This window comes from Trifolium pratense, linkage group LG1, assembly GCF_020283565.1.
Source record: "Trifolium pratense cultivar HEN17-A07 linkage group LG1, ARS_RC_1.1, whole genome shotgun sequence".
NCBI classification, from domain to species: domain Eukaryota; kingdom Viridiplantae; phylum Streptophyta; class Magnoliopsida; order Fabales; family Fabaceae; genus Trifolium; species Trifolium pratense.
In genome coordinates, this window is record NC_060059.1 from 49,050,998 (window position 1) to 49,070,981 (window position 19,984).

Consider the following 19,984-nt stretch of genomic DNA (forward strand, 5'->3'; position numbering starts at 1 on the left):
TGAGAAAAAAAATTGGTCATTTTTATAAGAAACTTTGACCAAATTTCAAATGCTTTAAATGTTTAATTTCACTTATGCCCTTATTTATTATGGGAGAATATTAAAAATTAGTAAGTAAGTTAATTGAATTAAGAGTAATTAAATAAGGGTATACATTAAATAAATTTAAATTTATAAGAGTATTAAATGAAAATAACTATGTACAATGTACTTCACACATATGTGTAATTTTTTCAAAGTGTTTTTTATAAAAAAGATCGAAGGGAGTAGTAAAACTCTTCTTAGAGACAGAAAAGATTCGTCTCCGAGTATTTCTATCCTATTGTCCATCTCTATTAAATTAACATAATCCTATTTCTAGGGATGGCAACGGGCGCCCATGGGTGTGGGTTTGACACTTACCACACCCACACTCGAAATCATCACCCAAACCCAAAGGCTGTTCAGGTGGCAAAACAACACCCACGCCCACACCCATTAGGTTCGGGTTTTTTCCACCCAAACACAAACCCGCAGCACATTTGAAAATAATTTGCAAATTTAAGGAATTAAATTCCAATATAGACTTTGAATTAAATTTCAACAAAAATTAAGGTCTTCCAAGGAAATTCAAACATAGACTTTCAAGAAATTACAACATAGACTTTCAAGAAATTAAATTACAACTAAAATTTAAGGTCTTCCAAGGAAATTGAGAGAGACTATGAGAGTAATTAGGTAATTATAAAATATTTCAGGTGAGTGTATGGGTTTCGGGTGTGGGTTTGACTGATACCAAACCCACACCCATATTATCGGGTGTCACCCGAACCCAAACCCAAACCCAGTCAAATCGGGTTTCGCCCGTTGACTTGCGTTTAGATTCGGGTGGGTCTCTCGGGTTTGAGGTTTTTTTTGTCATCCCTACCTATTTCATTTTGTGCCAATTATGGTTTTTTCTAAAAATAATCTTATTTTGGGTACTTAATTAAAACTATTCATTAAGTCCTACAATATCAAATATATTTATATTATTTTTTCCACCTAATTTCAATTAAAATTTAAATATTAATTCATTATCATATAATTAATATTTAAATGAATATGCTATAATTAATAGGGTGCTTGGGCACTGTTAGGAAGAATAAATTAAATGGGTCCCACTTCTTTAACCTTGGTAGAAGTAAAATAATTAAATAAAAAAATATTATATAGCAATTTTTTTTTTTGCGAAAAGTAAACAGTGAACACAGCTTTGTTGAGCCTTTGCAGAAAAATCATTTCTTTTCTGTTGACAAAAGAGATCGGACGCCGGCAAGTAGATCAGAGCAGTTTGAATGTGTGGTCGGTGAAGATTGGTTAGAGAAGAGATTAAATTGAAAATGGGGAAAAACAGCTTCACCGACGAGCAAGGTGGTTGTCGGCGACATGGACAAACAATGGATTAGCCAGATCCATTGTCAGTCGGAGCTTATCTGCAAAAAAAATGAACTAATCACCGGAAAACCGGAGAATCGCCGCACTGGAGAGTCATGACTGAGAAAATGGAGAAATAAATGGCTATCAACAAGCTTGATGAGTATAATTCAAAAAGAAACAAGCTTAATGAGTTGCTGGAAAATCCTTGCTTCGTTCATAGTTGTTGCCTTGTAAGTGGAATTGGATTCCATGAATTCAGGAACCATGCAGTCAGGCTGCAGTCAGTAATTTCCAACCGTACGATCAAAATTGAACGGCACAAATCTTATGCAGTTTTATTTTTTAAAATAATAAAAAGTTTGACTTAAAAACCTGAATCGTCTGATTTGAATCGGACAGTCCAGATCTTGCTGACTGCATGCAGTCATGATTTTTGACTGCACATAATCTGCATCCGTAAGTTGGTATGAAAGGTGGAAAGAGAAAAACAGTACCAGTAAAAAGAAAGAGATGAGCGTTACATATTCTTTTAATATATTTTAATTAACATTTATCTCCATCTCTCTTCAATCAAGGCAAAATAAGTGGAACCCATTCCCTTTTAGTGTTTTTTAAACAGTGCCCCAAGTATTTGCCTAATTAAAATTTAGATCTCTCGCATCAAACCATGCAGACAGTTTTCCCTTGGAATTAGTGTCTTCTTCTTCTTCAAGCGCAATATCTTCTAGAGTAACTTGTGTAGAGAAATTTGGCTCAGGTTGTGTTTCAGGAATTCTATCATTGCTACTACCAACTTGAGACATTTACAAATTGGGTGGTCTTGGATACTTAAAAATAAGAATCAAGCACCGCCATGGATATTCCCTCTAGCGGCAACAAAATATAAGGATCTGTTAGTTAGCCTAAAAATTTAGTTAAGTACCTTGCAATAAAGTTGCTCTTATGTCACTTGTCTTCAGATATCAAGGAGTAGCTAGTCCCCTTGCACTTTCAAGTTAGTTCACTATAATCACTTAAGATTACAATTGCCCAAATACCAAGTTTAGGACTTCTTTGCCCAAGTTCACAAGTTTAGGACTTCCTTGCCCAAACACACCAGTCTAGGACTTTCTTGCTCAAGTACCATGTACAAGAAACTTCAACTAAATTAAAACAAATTGAAGAAAGTTTACAATGATTCAATGAACACTTGATATACTATTAGAGATGTGTACAAAATACAACACATTCAAGACTCTTCTAACACTATTCTAAGATACAAAGTTCGTAAGAATTCATAAGTGTTTACACAACTTTTGAATTTGACAGAGTATAAGCGTTTTTCAGAGGCTGGTGAGTCGTGATGATGATCTTCAACTTATGCCTCTCTATATATAGGCAGATAGAAATATATTCGTAAAAGATGACCGTTGAGAAGCTTGTTGGACCTTGCAATTTGCTTCTGCATAGCCATTGCAATCTGGGTAATAACTACTCCAAGCTTTAATGAGGAGAACTAATGTCTTTACATTCCCGGCAAAAAGACAAATCCTATGACAATGATGTATTTCCTCCGGTCCTTTTTATAAGTAACACTTTGAAAAAATCACACAGACCAAGGAAACACAGTTAACATAGTTATTTTCACTTAATACTCTTATAAATTTAAATTTATTCCATGTATACCCTTATTTAATTAATATTTATTCAACCAACTTACTTATTTTTAAATTTTATCTCATAATAAATAAGGGCATAAGTGAAATTGAACATTTAAAACATTTGAAAATTGGTCAAAGTTTCTTATAAAAATGATTAAATTTTTTCCCCAAAATGTTCCCTATAAAAAGGACCGGAGGGAGTACTTTCTTCCTTCCTCTTTGTCAACTTTGATGTGAACCTCTATAACTCCAAAGTCTGATCTTCCAAAGACAGACTTACTCAGAGTTTGTTGTTCATAGCCTCCGAAGTTTTTCAACTTCTGAAGCTTAGTAGCCTCTGAACGTCTTCAATGTCTACTACTCAGAATTGGCTTTCAGCTTCACTTTTTCTCGTTCAAGTGGATGTAAATCTTTCATTCCCGCACACTTGAACAAATATCAGTAATACCAATTGTTCTTTTATACTTTGTTATCATCAAAACTATTAGAGAGATATTTAACAAAACCAATTTTGTTCTAACAATGTTGACACTCATTTTTAAATAGAGTGTTTACATAATCTCATAACAAGTATTATACATATGTATTTTTCTGTGATGACTAATCTCTATTAGGGAACTTAGGAGGCACATAAGGTGGATTCTCTTCTTTATATGCATGAGATATGAATCAAACCCCTAACCACGTTTGAAGGGACAAACCTTTACAACTTGGACAATTCATTGTTGGTCAAATATAGTAATTCTTTTTTTTTTTGGCAAGAGTTCAAATATATTAATTCTAACACAACTAAACTATTTTAAATTTCATAATTTGTAATTTTATAAAAAATAATGTATAAGTATTTGTAGAAATAGTATTAAAAGAAAAAAAAGACAAGTCGACTCAGTTAGCATAATATTGCATTATGACCTTGTTTGGATTAGCTTATTTTTGAGCCTATACAAATAGCTTATGTAATTTTTATGTATTATCATAAGTTTGTCAAGTTATTTTATGATAAAATAGCTTATAAAAATACAATTTTCAGTAGTGTAAACTTTTAAAATAACATAAAACCTAATTTATATTGCATAAACTGTTTGCATAATAAAATAAAAAAATAAGCCAATCAAAATAGGGGCAATAGTTAATATGCATAAGTCTTTTCTTATGTATGGTGCATAAGTCATTCACAGCCATCAGATGATTTTACACATGTAATAATCATAACTAAAGAACTTTATATTTTTGCTTGCTCAATTTCGGCCACATTTTACATGCGATTCGATCACCGATTTCGAAAATTAATACCGGAAACATTCATAAAATCGAACGACGATCAAAACGGTATAAAGAACGTCGAGTTTCGTTGATTATTGAGGGAGAACGAACCGGGTCGACGAACCGGGTCGTCGTGACCCGTTTCTGCATAAAATGGGTGAGGAATATGATGAACAGTGACGCGCGTCCACGCCCACTCTCACTGGCGGCGCGTGGGGGCGCGTGCGGTGCCGAGGAGACTCCAATTTTTTTTATTATTTTTACATAAAAATAGTAAATAATTTTCTGAGAATTTTGGGACCAGTTTGGTATTTTTCTGAGACCTGGAACTATTTTTAGTTAATTAAATGAGGTAAATATGCTTTTATAAATATAAGATATTAATAAAATTTTCCCAAAATTTTATTTAATAAAATTTAATAAAATTTTATTAAATAAAATTTAATAAAAATTATTTAATAAAATTTAATAAAATTTTCCCAAAATTTTATTTAGGGTATTTTGAATTATTTGGAACGGTTGGGGATACCTCACTCTCTTCGGTTTTATATCTTCTTAAAAATTTAAATTTATTTCACAATTTTTATTAAGGGTTAAATATGTTTTTGGAGAACAACTCTTTGAAACCATTCCACAGCAAAAATGGTTTCATACCGTTATACACTGAAACCATTAGTCTAGTTAAATGGTTTCATGACATTATACACCGAAACCATTATTATAGTTAAATGGTTTTATATGAGCATTAGTGTCAAGATGTTATACACTGAAACCATTAGTCTTGTTAATTGGTTTCAAGATGTTATACACTGAAACCATTTGTCTAGTTAAATGGTTTGATACTGTTATACACTGAAACCATTATTATAGTTAAATGGTTTTATATAAACATTAGTGCCAAGATGTTATACATTGAAACCATTAGTCCTTTTTATTGGTTTCAAGATGTTATACACTAAAACCATTTGTCTAGTTAAATGGTTTCATACTGTTATACACTGAAACCATTATTCTAGTTAAATGGTTTCATAGCGTTATACACTGAAACCATTAGTCTTGTTATTTGGTTTCAAGATGTTATATACTGAAACCATTAGTCTAGTTAAATGGTTTCATAGCGTTATACACTGAAACCATTATTTTAGTTAAATGGTTTCATATGGGCATTAGTGCCAAGATGTTATACATTGAAACCATTTTTATTAAGTAAAACATCACATAACCATTTTACAAAACCATGCTACATAAAGCAAAAAATCATATAAAGCAATTAGGGTTAGTTTAGTTGAAAAAAATTTGGATAGTATGCATGAGATATTGGATTCGATCATTTTTTTATTGTAAAGAAAAATCGATATATATATATATATATGTAATTAATGTATGAAATTTTATTTATATTGTGATTATGATTGATAAAAATTAAAAATTGTATGTTTGACAAGTATGCTTTATATATACATGAACCATTCGTTATTATGTTGGGCTTCGAGGGGGTGTATGACGAAAATTAATTAAAAATGGATTTTTATAATATATACTTCAAAGGAACAAAAGTTATTATTTAATTGGAAACGGGGGGCGCGCTAGAAATTTGGGGAGGTGTGCTAGAAGTTTGGAGGAGGGAAAAAAATTGGGGGTGCGCTAGAAATCTAGGGGAGGAAAAAAATTGGGGGGCTCACAAGAAATCTAGGAGAAAAAGGAAAAAAAAAATTTGGGGGGTGCGCTAAGCAAAAGGGGGGCGCAAGTAATGAGGTAGTATATGGGGGGCGCGCGAGTAATGGATTGCCTAATTTTGGGCTTGGGCTGACCTTTGGTTGACTTTTGGTGTAGGAAGCAAATATGGTGGGTGTAGGAATCAAGTTTATGCATGGTGCATAAGTTTGGGCTTATGCACCATAACCACATCCGGAAGCAAATATGGTGGATACAGGAATCAAGTTTATGCATGGTGCATAAGTTTGGGCTTATGCACCATAACCACACCCCAAAATAAGACCTATGTATATTGAGGCGGGCTTGAAACCACTTATCAACATAAAAAAAAAAAAAAAAACCTGAAGTGAAGAAAACAAAAATGCTAAAAAAGAAGAAAAAAGAAAGTACACCATAAATCATAGCCATTTATGGCAATCTCTCTCAACCATAAATGATAGCCACTATATTTAATTTAACGGTAGAAAGAAAAACTCCCCTCCATAAATAGAAATACACCCTAACAAGTATCAAGTTTCTTTTGACATTTTTTTTGTGACATATTAAAATATAAAATTGAGATATATTTATTATTAAAAAAAGAATTTAATTTATATGTACCGTCAGTGTAAAGTTATTTTACACATGCATTCAATAATATACTGACACATCATGTATGATATTTAAAAACACATGATGTGTCACATTCATTAAATGATATGACAATGCATCATTGAATGTATGTGTAAAGAATTTTTACAGCGACAGTGCACAACAATTAAACTCTTCAAAAAAATTGAAAAACTCTAGAATAAAAGTTTGAAAATTTAATTATTATAAAAGTAAAGTTTGAAATTTAATGATTTTTTTTAAATAAACTTAATTAAATTATTTGATCATATATACAAATTTTAAAAATTCAAATTAACATTGTAACAAAAAAAATCCCACGAGAATATTTTTTCCGCGTTGTTCTTGATATTAGTTTTATACTACTACTAACATACAGTACATAATAAGAATATAGAGTTATAAATCAAGCAATATAAAAAAAATAATAACATTTTTGTAGGAAGAAAATATATTAACACGTCAAATACAAATGTTCTTATTTTCTTTTTAAGTAAATATATAAATGGATTCTTTTTAAGCAATTTCTTTTTAAATATTTATCGGAATATAAAAATAGGGGATTTAAAGTCAATCCTATACTACTAAAAAAAGACAAATTCTAACAACATTATCAAAAAAAAAAAAAAAAGACAAATTCTAAATTAGGAAATTGAATTGTTATAGAGTATTTTTATTTATGGAGGTGTTATTCTCTTTTCACAGTTAGATTTAAAATGATGGCTAGGATTAATTGTTGAGAGACAAACAGAGATTGAGAGGATCCAAATCCTAACGGTATATTACGTTTGGTTACTTACCTTTTTGAATTTTCTGAATATTGAAATTAGTTAGAAGAAGAAAACTCAGAGATCTGGTTCTCTGTTTCAGATCGTAGCTTAGAGTCTCGTTTAGGGTTTCGGTTTCGATCGATCCCTATTTTTCAGACACACACAACACAAACGCTTTCATCTCTCAATTTCGCTTTTCGATCCGTTCATTTTCATCAACTATGGCGGCGATCGAAGAAATATCGGTCCTCGCTGATTCCATGCGTCAAGCTTCTGCGTTACTCGCGGACGAAGATACCGGCGAAACTTCCAATTCTAGAAGACCTTCAACTTTCTTCAACGTTGTTTCTCTCGGCAACATCGCAAGTCTCCACAATTTCAATTCTCATGATCACAATCGTTATCGTAGCTTCAATTTTGTTGTTTTTTGCGATTTTGATTTCAATTTCGATTTTCTAGGGTTTTTGTAAATCAGAGGTTTTGAACAATTTAATTGGACATCCAGTTCTGGTAAGTTAGGTTTTGAAACTCTTTAATCTCAATTTGGAAGATGAAATGAAATTGAAAGTGGTTAATGCCGTATATATTCATATCCGTTGTTTTGTTTTCTTCAGGTGCTTTAAGACATTCATTGCAGGTCTGTGTATGAATGATTGATGATTGATTTTGGTTACCTTAATGTGTTTTATTTAGAGTATTAGATATAATAGAACAATACAGATATGAAAAGGTAATAAATTTCTTGATTATTACCATTTCCCATCCAAAGTTGCTGTCTTTCTTGACAATACAGTAGTCATCTGGTGAATTTTTTGTATAACCGGGTAGCAAACTGGGTTGAAATTAACCCAAGCAAAAACAACTCAGTTATTTTTAATTATGGTCGTATAGAATCATCCAGAACTGCACGAGTTCACAACAATTCACGTGATTTTGCTTCATTCTCAATTCTACACACACACACGATCGGATCGTGATTTTCATAACAATGATTATGAGGCCAGATCATTTCTGATAGTTCCCTGTATCTGAACCCTGTAAAATACTTATTTCTATATAAACATTGAATCATTTCATTTATCAGACAGATCTAGTGTGTTTGCGGTACCATAGTTTTTTCCCTTGTACCATGATTTCTAACATCTATCCTCCCAGCTCCACCTCTGAAGTTGGTTGATTTACCTGGGTTGGATCAGCGCACCATGGATGGATCAAGAGTAAGAGGTATTGTACCTGCAGCTCAAGCACCCGAAATTGCTTCATCTTGAGACCCAAGAATGGCAAAGGAATATGATGCAGAAGGTAGATATTCACATTTTTATTTTTTATTAATTCTTTTAAATAAAAGATGTGAAAATTTTCTCCCGAGGACTTGCTCGGTTCCTTTCTCTCTTAGTTTTGTCTTTGTGAATTAATTAACTAAGAAGTTCTGATTTCCATCATTTGTCTTACCCCAATATCTATCTCTATTGTTTTCCATTTTGAAATAGATTTCTTGTGATGTTGCTGGCAGATGCAAAAACCATTCAATTTAGAGACAAAGTCGTAAAGAAGGGTGGGATCTGAAAAATATTTATGGGATGAAAATTGAAAAGAAGGTCGCCGATATGGTTAGTGAAGATCAAGTTGATATTTTATGTTGGTAGAACTTATTGGTCATATTGCAAACAATACGTGGGGAATGATGACATGTCGACTTGCTCTAGGTATTTTTCACAATTCTGTATGTATACTTTTTTCCTTTGTTTTTCAACTTTACATACTTTCTTATTCTTACTTTCTACACAACACGTATATAGTTTTCCTTTTTTCTATTCCAATCTCTGTTCAGTTCATCATTTTTTTTTTGGGAAGATTCAAATGAGTATTTTATTGCATATGTTGGTATATTATTTTTGAATTTCACAAAGTATATTTTTGTGAATTAATGTGATTTTCTGTGCAATAGAAACTGGAAGAATTGTTTGACAGTGCTTCTTAGTTTAGCGTGGCTAGTGAGAAACTGGAAGAATTTTTTTTTGACGCGATAGTGAGACAAAGGTTTCTTTCGACCATAGAACAGTTGCTGACCTTTCATTAAATTTTTCCACGATGACCCTTGAGTTAAATTCTTATTGGCTATATAAATTCGTATATATGTTGCCTCAATTAGCCTTATTAAAAGTTGCGTTGATGACCTTAAGTCCAATTCTTATTAGCTATATAAATTCGTTTATATGTTGCCTCAATGACCCTTAAGTCCAATTCCTATTGGCTATATAAATTCGGTTATAAGTTGCCTTTATGATCCTTATTAAATGTTGTCTCGACGACCATGAAGTCCAATTCATATTGGCTATATAAATTCGGTTACATGTTGCCTTGATGACCCTTATTAAATGTTGCCTCAATGACCCTTATTAAATGTAGCCTCAATGACCCTTAAGTCCAATTCCTATTGGCTATAAAAATTCGGTTATAAGTTGCCTTTATGATCCTTATTTTGTCTCGACGACCATGAAGTCCGATCCATATTGGCTATATAAATTTGGTTACACGTTGCCTGGATGACACTAATTAAATGTTGCCTCAATGACGCTTATTAAATGTTGACTCAATGACCCTTAAGTCCAATTCCTATTGGCTGTATAAATTCGGTTATAAGTTGCCTTTACCACCATGAAGTCCAATTCATATTGGCTATATAAATTTGGTTACATGTTGCCTGGATGACCCTTATTAAACGTTGCCTCAATGACGCTTATTAAATGTTGCCTCAATGACCCTTAAGTCCAATTCCTATTGGCTATATAAATTCGGTTATAAGTTGCCTTTATGATCCTTATTAAATGTTGTCTCGACGACCATGAAGTCCAATTCATATTGGCTATATAAATTCAGTTACATGTTGCCTGGATGACCCTTATTAAATGTTGCCTCAATGACCCTTAAGTCCAATTCCTATTGGCTATATAAATTCGGTTATAAGTTGCTTTTATGATCCATATTAAATGTTGTCTCGACGACCATGAAGTCCAATTCATATTGGCTATATAAATTCGGTTACATGTTGCCTGGATGACCCTTATTAAATGTTGCCTCAATGACGCTTATTAAATGTTGCCTCAATGATCCTTAAATCCAATTCCTATTGGCTGTATAAATTCGGTTATAAGTTGCCTTTACGACCATGAAGTCCAATTCATATTGGCTATATAAATTTGGTTACATTACATGTTGCCTGGATGACCCTTATTAAATGTTTCCTCAATGATGCTTATTAAATGTTGCTTCAGTGACCTTTAAAGGCTTTATGTCCAATTCCTATTGGCTATATAATTTCGGTTATAAATTGCCTTTATGATCCTTATTAAATGTTGTCTCAACGACAATGAAGTCCAATTCTTATTGGCTATATAAATTCGGTTACATGTTTCCTCAATGACCGTTATTAGATGTTGCATCGATAACCCTCAAGTCCAATTCTTATTGGCTATATAAACTCGGTTAAATGTTGCCTCAATGATGCTTATTAAATGTTGGCTTGACGACCCCCAAGTGTCATTTTTGAACCTGTGCTAGTTGATTGTGTTTGTTTAGAGACAAAGCCTTGAAGCTTTCTTGACTACTTAAAGAAAGTCATTGAACACACCTCTAATTTCTCAATTGTTGGTATTTTTGTATATTGTTGTGCTCTGGAATTTTGTAGGTTAAATTACCACTGTTTGCTTATATTCAATTTCAAAATTTGATTGATAAATTCGGTCAAACATAGCTACATAGTAAATAACAAATCTTCTTTGAAGTAGAGTAAATAACAAATCTAATGGAAGGGTTAATTTTCATTTCCTCTTCAAGCTTCAGTATATGAAGTTTCAGCTGTAGAACAAGTTAGAAAAAGAACTTGCAAGGAGTACTCTTTGAATCAAAACACTTTACATCCACCCTTTGAATATGTTAAACTTGCTTGCCACATCTTTGTATGCTTGATCGAATAGAATACCTTGACAAAAGATAACTAGTATATGTTTTTCTTATACTCTCTATTTTAGGAAATTTCATTTGCATATGTAAATGAAAGTTTATCCGGTTTATCTAGTGGTTCTAATTCAAACACTAAATTGATAGGGGCTGCAAATTGTATATTTTGGGTACAATGTTGAGAGTTTGAACCTCAATCCCCATAAATCAATTTCAACAATTGTAAATTTGATGTCCAATTATCTGTACGAGTGAAAATCTTTATCTGTTAAGGCTCGTTTTCAATTTATCACTTGTTTTTTTTTAAAACAATTATCACTTGTTTATCTAGCAGTCCTTATTTGATTGGATATGAAGCAAGTGAACAATGCATATCCACAACATTTATATTTGAGCTATCAGTCATTCCTAATAAACACAGTTTCGTACTTGCAGCTTTCTTAGCTAGCAAGGCTTCAACTCTGGCTATTTTGGCAGAAACTACTACCATTGCTCTGTCCTTGAGGTGTATGAACTGGTGTTTTTTTGTCAGGTAGCCTAGTGGCTAGAATTCCACCCTAAAGGTAGAGTGTCCGGAGTTTGAACCCAGCTCTTGCATATAAAATGCTATGTCCCTACCAACTGAGCTAAGTTCACGGGACAAGTGTGTGAACTGTTTTTATTACTGTTAGAATGGAGTTTTTATTTTTATTTTTATATGTGATGTTTTGTCTTTGAATTTATATTTGATGCTTGCATGACTGAAGTTGTGTTATAGAATGTGGTAGATGGAAAATGTTGAGAGTGAGGAGCTGAGATGTATAAGGTGGAGGGAAGGGGAAGTGTAAAGAAAACTACTGTGAAAAACGTTACAACTTAGGGTAAATAAGTTTTGGCTGAAAGAGCCAATGGCTAGTCCTTTGTTGGTTACATCTTGTTGGTTAATTTTGTTTTTTTTTGAAAAAGCTAAAACTTGTTGGTTAATTTTTAAAAAGTTCACTGGTCTTTATGTAGGGATGTAGCCCTTAGATCTATTTGGACGTTAACTCAGCTAATCTACTTGCACCTCAACTCAGCTATGCCATGTATTTAATGTGTTTTAAGGGATAGAGATGGCATTGGTCGAATTCTGAATAGCCTAACCAGACTTATTTACCTTAGTAGCTAGAAGATATACTCCTTGGACTCTCTGCTCAGGTATGTAACCATGTTCTGCATAATCTTGTAGAAATTATTAGTGAACACTAGCACTAATACCATGGTAAGGAGTATGATCAATCGGAAGGGGTTAGAAATTCTCACTTATGCAGTTTGTATACAAAAAGAGAAGTTAGCACTATTTTAAACATTAGTTAGTAGCTAGGCAATACTAAATCTTTAAATTTAACTCAAATGTTTGTATATGTTGTCACACAACCCTTGAATACAACCAATTCTTAAGAGTAAAACTAAAAGCAAAACTTAACAATTGTCACATAGCATATATGCTAAAGTACTATTCCAAACACAACATTCATTGAGCATAATTGTGAAATGACAAACAATTTTGACATGGGGTTTTCTCTAAAATTTTATTAGGTCAAATATGATATGCATACCATAAACAAGTGCAATTGGATTAGTAATACTTGATTTGGACTCCTATAATTAAAAGTGAGAGTTTTAGGCTTAAACAAGTGACTTGCAATGTCAAACTTTGAATCACATCAGTACCTAGCTGAACCCTTCACCAACAATTTCAATTGGTAAAAATAAGTTTGTATGTAGAAATGGATAGACCAATTTAAGTACTAGAACTCAGAATTTAAGTACAAATAGTATTTCTGGTATGATGTTGAACTACACTTAAAAGAAACAACTTTTATAGGTTAAAATAAGTTAGGGTACCAACTTCCAAGTTTAGGGGACAAGTATAACTAGACCCCGTTAAAACCAAAATGGAGGCTTAATTATGACTAGTTATAGTTTCAATTGCCAAATTTTATCGTCCATAATATTTTTATCAGCTGCAATTTACTTGATGTGAGAAAGTAGAATAGCATTTAGATTGAAGACTCATCAAAACAATGTTTCCTTCCAGGGATTGGGTAGGCGATGTATGAGATTATATCAACAATTCACATCTTGGGACATCCTGAACAGCCTCTGGTGATAGGATATCTATCTCTTATTATTTTACACACTCTATGTCATATTTCATAGAAGCTCCCCTTATCTATCACGACTACGCCAAATATAAAAGGATTGTTTATTCAGCTGTTGTCAAGGTATCATTTATGAATCCATGTATAAATGCTTCATATAATTTTTTTAATGCATTTCATCAATTTTTGAAGTTTTTGTGGTGTATTTGGGCTTACAATAGGTAAGTATATAATATATTTTCCAGTTCAATCTTAAAAATATAGGTTTAGTTTATCTTTACTCTCTGACATGAACTGAAAAAAGTTTTGGTCGGTTTGCTTTCGAATGTGTTTCTTTTTCTTTGATAGTAGAAATGTGAAACAAATATTAGAGGAGCCTGAGACATTTTTTTCTTCAGGGAAACTGAAAATATCTTTTGGCAGAGTGATTTGTGATCTTTTGGAAGAGAAAGTTTTTCAATCTTTGCAGATGCTTATAGATCTAGGAAATTAATTAATTTAGGAATTATTGTTACTTTTTTTGGAAGCAAATGGCACAATTTAAGATTTTTTTTTCTCTGGCCACTTAGCAATTGGTACTCCTACATAATATTGAAATGTTGTTAGATATACGATATTTTTTAAGCTGTAGCCCTTTATTCTGGTTTCATGTTGTAATTCAATCAGGACTGATATGCATAAGGTTTAAGTATTATAAAGTTACAATTTTCACACGAGCACATATACAATAAGCTTTCTGGAGTGTATCTACTTGATTATATCCTAACATTTGCTGAATCGATCTATTAGGAATGTTGAAATTATGATCTTCTACTTGCTTTAGGAGATCTTAATAAGCATCGGAAAACTAACATTTAGTTGTCATAAGCCATGAATGAAGTTGGTAGTGGTTTTTAGTTGTCATAAGCCATAGAAGTAGCTTTATAGTACCATGATATATGGATTATCAGACTTAGTAAGGGAGAATCAATTCTAGCCTGCATGGAGACATGACTATAATATGTCTTGACATAATTCAGATTTCCATAATTTGTCTTATCCTCAATAGCTATTTTTTCCCATTTTGAAATTGATTTCTTGTGATGTTGCTGGCAGATGCAAGAACCATTCAGTTTAGAGACAAAGTCGTAAAGAAACGTGGGATCTGGAAAAAAATTTATGGGACTGATGAAAAGAAGGTCACCGATATGGTTAGAGAAGATCAAGTTGATATTTTGGTAGAACTTACTGGTCATATTACAAACAATACACTGGGAATGATGGCATGTCGACTTGCTCTAGGTATTTTTCTTAATTCTGTATGTATACTTTTTTCCTTTGTTTTTCAACTTACATATTTTCTTATTCTTACTTTCTACACAACACATATATATAGTTTTCCTTTTTATATTCCAGTCTCTGTTTAGTTTATCATTTGTTTTTGGCGAAGATGCAAATTAGTATTTTATTGCATATGTTGGTATATTATTTCTGAATTTCACAGTATATTTCTGTGAATTAATGTGATTTTTCTGTATAATAGAAATTGGAAGAATTGTTTGACAGCACTTCTTAGTTTAGTGTGGTTAGTGAGATACTGGAAGAATTATTTTTGATGTGATAGTGAGACAAATGTTTCTTTCAACCTTAGAACAGTTAATCTTCTTCATCTTCTTATTCTTAACCATGATCACATGCAAAACAAAGGAAAAACGGTTTTAGAAAATCTATTTTCAAAAATACAAAGAAAAAATCCATTTTTTTAAATCTAAAACAAACAGACCCAATATCTATTACTTTATGTTGACTCGATGACCCTTATGTCCCATTGCTGCTGACGAAATTAATTTGAACATGATTAAATGATTCTTCGATGACAGTACAATCACATATAACTTTTAGCTTCCATTTCCTTTTCATTTCAATTTTGAATTTCAACATGTACTAGTTTTTGTTGTTTTTTAACGGGTTGCGTTGAGAATTAGATTTGATGTGGAAGAGAAAAATTGCCTAATTAACATGGTTTTGCTTGAAAAAAGGTACAAATTTTTTCTCGATTATTTAGAAAGATGCAATCTTCTGTCGAAAGACCTTGTTTGACACCCTTGATGACCCTTATTAAAAGTTGTCTGGATGACCCTTAAGTCCAATTTCTATTGGCTATATAAATTCGGTTATAAGTTGCCTTTATGATCCTTATTAAATGTTTTCTCGACGATCGTGAAGTCTAATTCTTATTGGCTACATAAATTCGGTTACATTTTGCCTCGATGATTCGATGACCCTTAGGTCAAATTCTTATTGGCTATATAATTTCGGTTATAAGGTGCCTCAATGACCCTTATTAAATGTTGTCCGACGACAATGAAGTCCAATTCTTATTGGCTATATAAATTCGGTAAATGTTTCATCGATCACCCTTATTAGATGTTGCCTCAATGACCCTTAAGTCCAATTCTTAATGGCTATATCAATTCGGTTAAATGTTGCCTCAACGATGCTTAATAAATGTTTCCTCAATGACCTTTAAGTCCAATTAATATTGGGATTATAAATTCGGTTAATTGTTAACTTGATGAGTCTTATATCTCATTGCTGCTGACGAAATAAATTTGAACATGGTTAAATGGTTACACGATGATAGTATAATCTACATGTCAAGGTAAGTTCACTATTTTTCCCGATTATTTAGTAATTTCAATCTTTTGTAGAAAGATCCTATTTGACAATAATATTTTGAATTAGGCCAATATTTTGCAAAGAGTGTTAGCTTTCTCAAAAGCTTTTGTATTGGCTAAATTCTAACCGACGTGGTTAAATGTTGCCTCGATGACCTATAAGTCTTACTAGACTAGATACCTATATTTGATATGGTGGGGGTGAAATATTGACCCAAAATATATTCGTTATTGAATCGATAAATTATTTTAAGATGGTTATATGTTGCCTCCATGACACTTAAGTTCAATTTCTATTGGCTCTGCAAATTCTCATATGGTTAAATATTGCATTGATGATCCCTAAGTCCAAATCCTGTTGGCTAGATAAATTCGATTATATGTTACCTCGATGAGCCTTAATTAAATTTTTTCACGATGACCTTTTAAGTCCAATTCTTGCTATTGGATTATATGTTGCCTCAATGACCCTTATTATAAATTGGCGAGGCTATGGAGGTTGAATATGGTGGTTGTGAATTCCAAGCACATAGGGGAGTGATACCTGCAAAAACGTTAGCACTCCGACGCTCAAGTCAGTATTTGATCGAGGGAAAATGCTAAGCAATTAGGTCAATATTGTGTACCTTGAATGCTTGAGGGATATGCGTATTTATAGGCTGAGCCTTGCATGGATATCTATGGAGAGTGGCAATCCCACTACGTTAGTGGAGTGTGGAATAGTACTACAAAAGGATTTTTACTATGCTAGATTGCTATTGGCCGGAGTCATGTGCCATATAAAGACATATATACCCTTATATTGGAGAGTTATCCTATGTTTGGTAACATGTATATATTGGAGTCAATGCACCTCACAACTTTGTTGGGCCTTTAGTGTACTTGGGTTTTAGTTCAGTCCGGAACAGTTGCCCCTAAGTTCATGCTATGAAGATAACAAAGGTTTGAGTCTTCTGCGTTTGAGACAAGGAGCTCGTGGATGTTTCGAGGACGGAACATCACTTGTCTTTAACATGCAACTCCTAAAAAGGAAATGAAAGATAAATGAGTAAAGTAATTGAGACTAAAATCATAATACACATAGACGTAGTTTATCGAAATACTTATCTTTTGATATTATTTCTCTTGCAATTGTGGAGAAATATTGAATCTCTTAGACGAAATCTTAAGATTACTTTATTCGGTTCCGTTATGAGCATGTCCCATTTAAAGTTATTGAGAATATGCCGCATGCGTAACATAAGTGTTTGTTGTGGAGTGTTTCCGTTCTCATAATTATCCGTTGTGTCCAAAAACTCTTGGGTCTCCCTTATAGGGGAGTCCATTTTCCTCCTCTTGTCTCCTCCATGACAACTATCATTTTTTGTGAGTCTATTCAGCTATCATCATTTGATCAAATCTTCAATAGCATCTTTCAGTTTTTTGTCCATGACTTTTGTGGAATCTACATAATTTAGTACTATCTGTCCTAGATGATTCGTTGATCTCTCTTGGGAATCTCACTCTTGCTTCCACAAATTAAGTATTCACGCACTCTTGTAGGATTCTTTATGTGGTTGTGTCTAGAGGGGTGTACTCATAGTAGTTCTCCCTTGGCCCATTTTTTTGCTTTTTCTCCTCTCTCATCCTTCTTCAAAAATATTTTGTCCTTTTCAACTTTATTTACCAGCAGCTTCTCCTCATAATTAATATATGGTTGAGTGCAGGTCAATAGTTCACCCATACTTTTGGGTTCTTTCAAACCTAGCTTCTTCTTAAACATTGAGTCCGTCCTCCAGCCCTTTTAAAAAAAATGAAGCACTTTAATTTGATTTATGCACCTTTAACTTCTACTAATCTCGTAAAGCGCTCAATATAATCACTAAGAGATTCGTCCTTCCCCTAGACAACAACAATGAGAGAAGCAAGAGTTTTTGGTTGGCGCTTCTTGGCGCCCTTGTGGTAAGGAGTGAGGTCCTTCTTCTTGTGACCATAGGGGTATTTTCTCTTCTTCAGCCTCTTGGAAGAGTTTTTCTAATGGTGGAGGTATGTAGGGAGGATATGCCTCCACCCCCATGTCCTTCGTTCCAAGTGCCACATCATCCATTGCCTATCTTGTTATCACATCCATGCAAAAATGTTAGCACTTTAATGCTTAAGTCCATAGGTTGTAACAACTCGATATGAGAGTGTATGAATTGGGTGAAATATGTGTACCTTGAGGGTGAGTGCATAGGCGTATATGGGCGCGGGATTGCATGTGGATATGCATAACAACGCTTAAGTCACCCAAAAATGTTAGCACTTCAACGCTTAAGTCAGTAACAACTCGATATGAGTGTGTATGAATTGGGTGAAATATGTGTACCTTGAGGGTGAGTGCATAAGCGTATATGGGTGCATGATTGCATGTGAATCTGCATAACAACCTTGTAGGCCCCTTTACGCGAGTGGAGTTGAGGATAGTGCAACTTAAGGGATGGTGAGACTTTAATTGGATATGGATGAGTCATATTTAACCTTATTGTATGTTGGGCATTTGAGTAATATGAGCTTTAGTCCAGTCTGAAACAACTCACTTATTTTTCTCTAAGAATAAATAACTACTTTTGACGTTATTGTAATATTTTTTACAATTTAAATAGAATATAATTTTTTAAAAAAAAAATTGTTGAATTTTTTTATTAGGAATCTTTTTTATTTGACACGGGTCTCCAAAAACTCAAGACCGGCTGGCCGTGCTCAACACCATGCCATATTTTTAATTTATATTAATTTAAAGGGAAATGTCATATATTACGAATCAAAATTTGAAGAAATGCAGGAATTACGCTGTTATTAACTTGTTATTACTTTTTTGCCCATCATTTGTCTTCTATTTTACCACCATTACCCCTTGTATGGTTACTTTTTCACACTGTCGTCCAACTTCGTGGGCTAACAAAACTTCCAAGATATCCAGGAAGTTATCATAAACTAATTGTATCAACCATTCGTGTATCAATTCCAATAATGCTCAACAGCTAGTCAGAGTGAAAAAAGGAAATTGGTTCCCATACAAATCTCTGTTCATAGGATATCCAAATGAGTCTCCCCAAACTTAATACCTATACTCATATACCAAGCCGATTGAAGCATTATATTTTCATTCGATATTATGGCATGAGTGTCATAAACCTACCATAATATCCATATAATTTTGACTAATAGACATAGAAATATACATGCAAAAATGAACATTACACTTTGTATAATCTCTTCCATTTATTGATTCTGCGTATTTATTCAAACAAATACAATGTAAAGAGGAAAAAGAATGAAAAGTAATAATAAAATCGAAGTACAAAATCTTAAATCTTAAAAAACAATATTCTAATCCAATACTCATGTAGACGAGAACTTCTATAGTACATTGAATATTTGCCATTAAAAAAAGAAAAAAAAAGTGTTTTGATACATTTTATTTCTAAATCAATAAATTAATTTTTTTTAATATAACATATGCTGTGAATAATGGATATGATATATATACTTGATATATATTGAAATAATAATCATTATAAAATCAATCACTTAATGAATATATCAACCAAATGTCTTCTAGGAGTGAGGAACAAAAGTGCCAACATATCCAAATGCCAGGATGAAGAAAGCAACCGCTTGCATGAATAGGAATATGAAGAAGTAATTTTTCCCATACATAAAATCATAGCAGCCACAAAATACGAGGTAGAATCCAACAAAAAGTTCTGTCATATGAATCCTAATGATTTAACACAAGCAAAATAAGAGGTAAGCAAATTAAGACTTGCAAGTATAGTATACTATATATAATGATTTTTTTTATGTACCAAAAAAAAACCAAGGTA

General features: G+C 32.7%; 1 protein-coding gene and 1 long non-coding RNA gene across 6 annotated transcripts in view; one reads left to right on the top strand and one right to left on the bottom strand.

The window, feature by feature from the left end:
- Positions 1-19,984, bottom strand: part of LOC123904271 (glucomannan 4-beta-mannosyltransferase 9-like) — a 92,590-nt gene that overhangs the window by 52,802 nt on the left and 19,804 nt on the right. For 2 of the 5 annotated variants that reach the window (XM_045953972.1, XM_045953974.1), the window contains exon 8: positions 19,522-19,878. The exons of 1 other annotated variant lie outside the window; for it this stretch is intronic. In XM_045953972.1, the coding sequence (XP_045809928.1) occupies positions 19,716-19,878 (163 nt within the window). In that variant the 3' untranslated portion in view covers positions 19,522-19,715. Of the gene's footprint in view, positions 1-19,504; positions 19,879-19,984 lie in introns of those variants that run through there. 2 more of the 5 variants (XM_045953957.1, XM_045953965.1) reach the window with 2 other exon arrangements.
- LOC123904315 lies at positions 7,369-14,873 on the top strand. The gene is made up of 5 exons (XR_006808250.1): positions 7,369-8,698; positions 8,910-9,102; positions 12,350-12,532; positions 13,416-13,602; positions 14,575-14,873. It is a non-coding gene; the product is annotated as an uncharacterized LOC123904315 (long non-coding RNA).